This window comes from Echinops telfairi, unplaced genomic scaffold (assembly GCF_000313985.2).
Source record: "Echinops telfairi isolate 266 unplaced genomic scaffold, ASM31398v2 ScPeMD7_7459;HRSCAF=8497, whole genome shotgun sequence".
Taxonomy (NCBI): domain Eukaryota; kingdom Metazoa; phylum Chordata; class Mammalia; order Afrosoricida; family Tenrecidae; genus Echinops; species Echinops telfairi.
The window spans coordinates 4,453,850-4,456,393 of NW_022111359.1; the positions used below are offsets into that span (position 1 = coordinate 4,453,850).

Sequence of the window (2,544 nt, forward strand, 5' to 3'; positions counted from 1 at the left end):
GCAGTTCTGCCCCCAAGGCATACTAGGTGTCATGACTTGGGTGCCATGACATGTGTGGGTGTCATGATTTGGCAGGGTGTGCTACTGACATAGTCAGTGGAGGCTAGGGATGCTGCTCAATACCCCACAGTGCCCAGGATGCCCACTCCTGAGGAAGGGTCTGCCTCTCCCCGCATAAGCAGTGCCCTGGGTGGGGAGGACAGTTGATCAGGAAGGCAGAGTTGAGGGGCCCCAGGTTCTGGGATGGAATTAACCTGCAGGCCACCAAGCAATGATAAGGTGAGTGCTCAACCAGGCCCATTCCCTCCCTGCCCTCGAGTCGTGCTCACGGCAACCCTGCAGGGCAGAGGAGAGCTACCCCTGAGTTTCTGAGACTGTAACTCTACAGGTACAGAAAGCCCCCTCTTGCTCCCGTGAGGTAGATGGTGGTTTTGAACTGCTGCCCATGTGAACTGCAGCCCAACAAGTACCCACTATGCCACCAGAGCTGCTTTATCCACAGGCCTAAAGGTCAGGGTTCACACACACTGTTTTTGGAGGACACAAGTCAAGCCCTAGTGGGGCGATTCTAATGCCAGTGATTTCTGTCCACCCCTGGTGGTGCTGTGGGTTAGGCTGCTAACCGCCAGATCAGCGGTTCGGACCTACCAGCTGCTCTGTGGGACAAGGGGGAGGCCGGCTGCTCCTGGAAAGATGAAGTCTTGAAAACCCTCGGCGGGGCGCTCTGAGCTGGAATCCACTTGATGGCCGTGAAGTTTGGGGTGTCCGTGACACCGGCCTGGGAGAAGGGGCCTCTCCAGGAACCCCTCCGCCCTCTTCCACTGCAGCTGGTCCCATTCTCCAGAACCCCCAAGCCTTGTGTCAGAGCAAAGACAGGCAGATACCTGGTAGGCTGCTTTAGCCATGGGCGTGGGCTCTTGGGCCCGGCTGTTGTAGCCAAAGTCTTGGCTGGTGTGGGGCTGGTACCCGCTGTACCCCACCGGGGAGACCGGGTGGAGTGGTGGGGTGGCCGGGGGAAAGGCTGCGGCCACAGTGGGGGCCATCCCGGAAGTGGACGGTGCGCTGTAGCTGGCCCCGGCGGCTGGGTGGGGGAAGGCTGTCGGCGGCTGGGTGCTAGAGCCACAGAGAAACACAAGAGCCAACAGTCACGTCTGAGTTGCGAGCGGAACTCGCACTGCAGGAACGGGCTCCCCATCACGCTGGAGCTGGGTTAGTACACGGCAGTCCATGCCCCCACCAGTCACATGATGGTGACCTTTCTTATTTGGCACGTCTCATTAGAGTGAGGAGCGCCCTGGTGGCTTAGTGGCTACAGGTTGGGCTGCAATCTGCAAGGTCTGCAGTTCGAAACCACCAGCCTCTCTGCAGGAGGAAGATGAGGCTTTCTATGCCTGGAGCAGTTCTACCCTGCCCTATGGTTTGCCAGGAGTGGGAGTCCACTCGATGGCAGTGAATTTGGTTTGGTTACCATTAGAGGTGTGAATGAGACAACCCAAGCCAAGTCCATTGCCGAGTCGAGTCGATCCCGACACACTGGGACCCTAGCTAGGGTTTCCCACGCTGGGACCTGATAAGTAGACAGGCTACGTCAACGTCTCCTTTATTTTGTTGTATTTTTGTTTTTGGTGAAAGTTTACAATGCAAATTAGCTTTCCACTTAAGTTCTGTACAGTGTGGGATGAACCTTGGTGGTGTGGTGGTCACTTGGGCCGAGTGGAATGGCGCCCAGCACCTGCTGCCTCATGGACCAATGGGATGCTAGGTGAGAGGAGTATCTGACCACACTGACCATAAATGTCTGGAGACAGAGGGTGGCATGGGAATGGCCAGGGGCCAGAGGTCGGGGGCTGGGGTAATTCTGCCCCCAGGGGACACTGGCCATGTCTGGAGATAGTCTTGGTTGTCACATAGACAGGGTGTGTTACCTGTGTGGAGTGGATGGACACCAGAGATGTTACTTGACACCCCCACAGTGCCCAAGGCACCCCACCTCAGAGAAGGCTCCGGCCTTCGTTTCAGCAGAGCTGGATTATTTAGATTGATTATTTAGACAGAAACTGGGTTTGCATCCCTGCTGACCTGGTCCACCAGAATAAAATCCCACTGGGTCAGACAGCTGGGAGCCTTGGTAGCATAAAAGGTGGGCTGCAATCCCCAAGGTCAGCAGTTCAAAACCACCAGGTGATCTGTGGAGAAAGACAGGGCTTTCTACTCCTGTAAAGAGTTACAGTCTTGGAAACCCACAGGGGCAGTTCTATCTTGTCCTATAAGGTCACTATGAGTTGGCATCAACTTGATGGCAGTAAGTTTGACTTCGTTTGGGTCAGCCAGGGCACCCTCCAGCCCTTGGGCTCTCCACCCACCTCCCAACTCAGTGTGTGGATAATCATGGGAGACAGTCTTGGGGGCAGTCAGTGGAAGCCCTTTAATCCAAGGGTCCTCACCTGGGGCAGTTCTGCCCCCAAGGCATACTAGGTGTCATGACTTGGGTGCCATGACATGTGTGGGTGTCATGATTTGGCAGGGTGTGCTACTGACATAGTC

General features: G+C 56.0%; 1 protein-coding gene across 1 annotated transcript in view; it reads right to left on the bottom strand.

The window, feature by feature from the left end:
- The window catches only part of ZFR2 (zinc finger RNA binding protein 2), a 33,856-nt gene that overhangs the window by 29,316 nt on the left and 1,996 nt on the right, over nt 1-2,544 (bottom strand). Inside the window, exon 2 of the mRNA XM_045300052.1 lies at nt 885-1,113. Coding sequence (XP_045155987.1) covers nt 885-1,043 — 159 coding nt within the window. The 5' untranslated portion in view covers nt 1,044-1,113. The remainder of the gene's footprint in view (nt 1-884; nt 1,114-2,544) is intronic.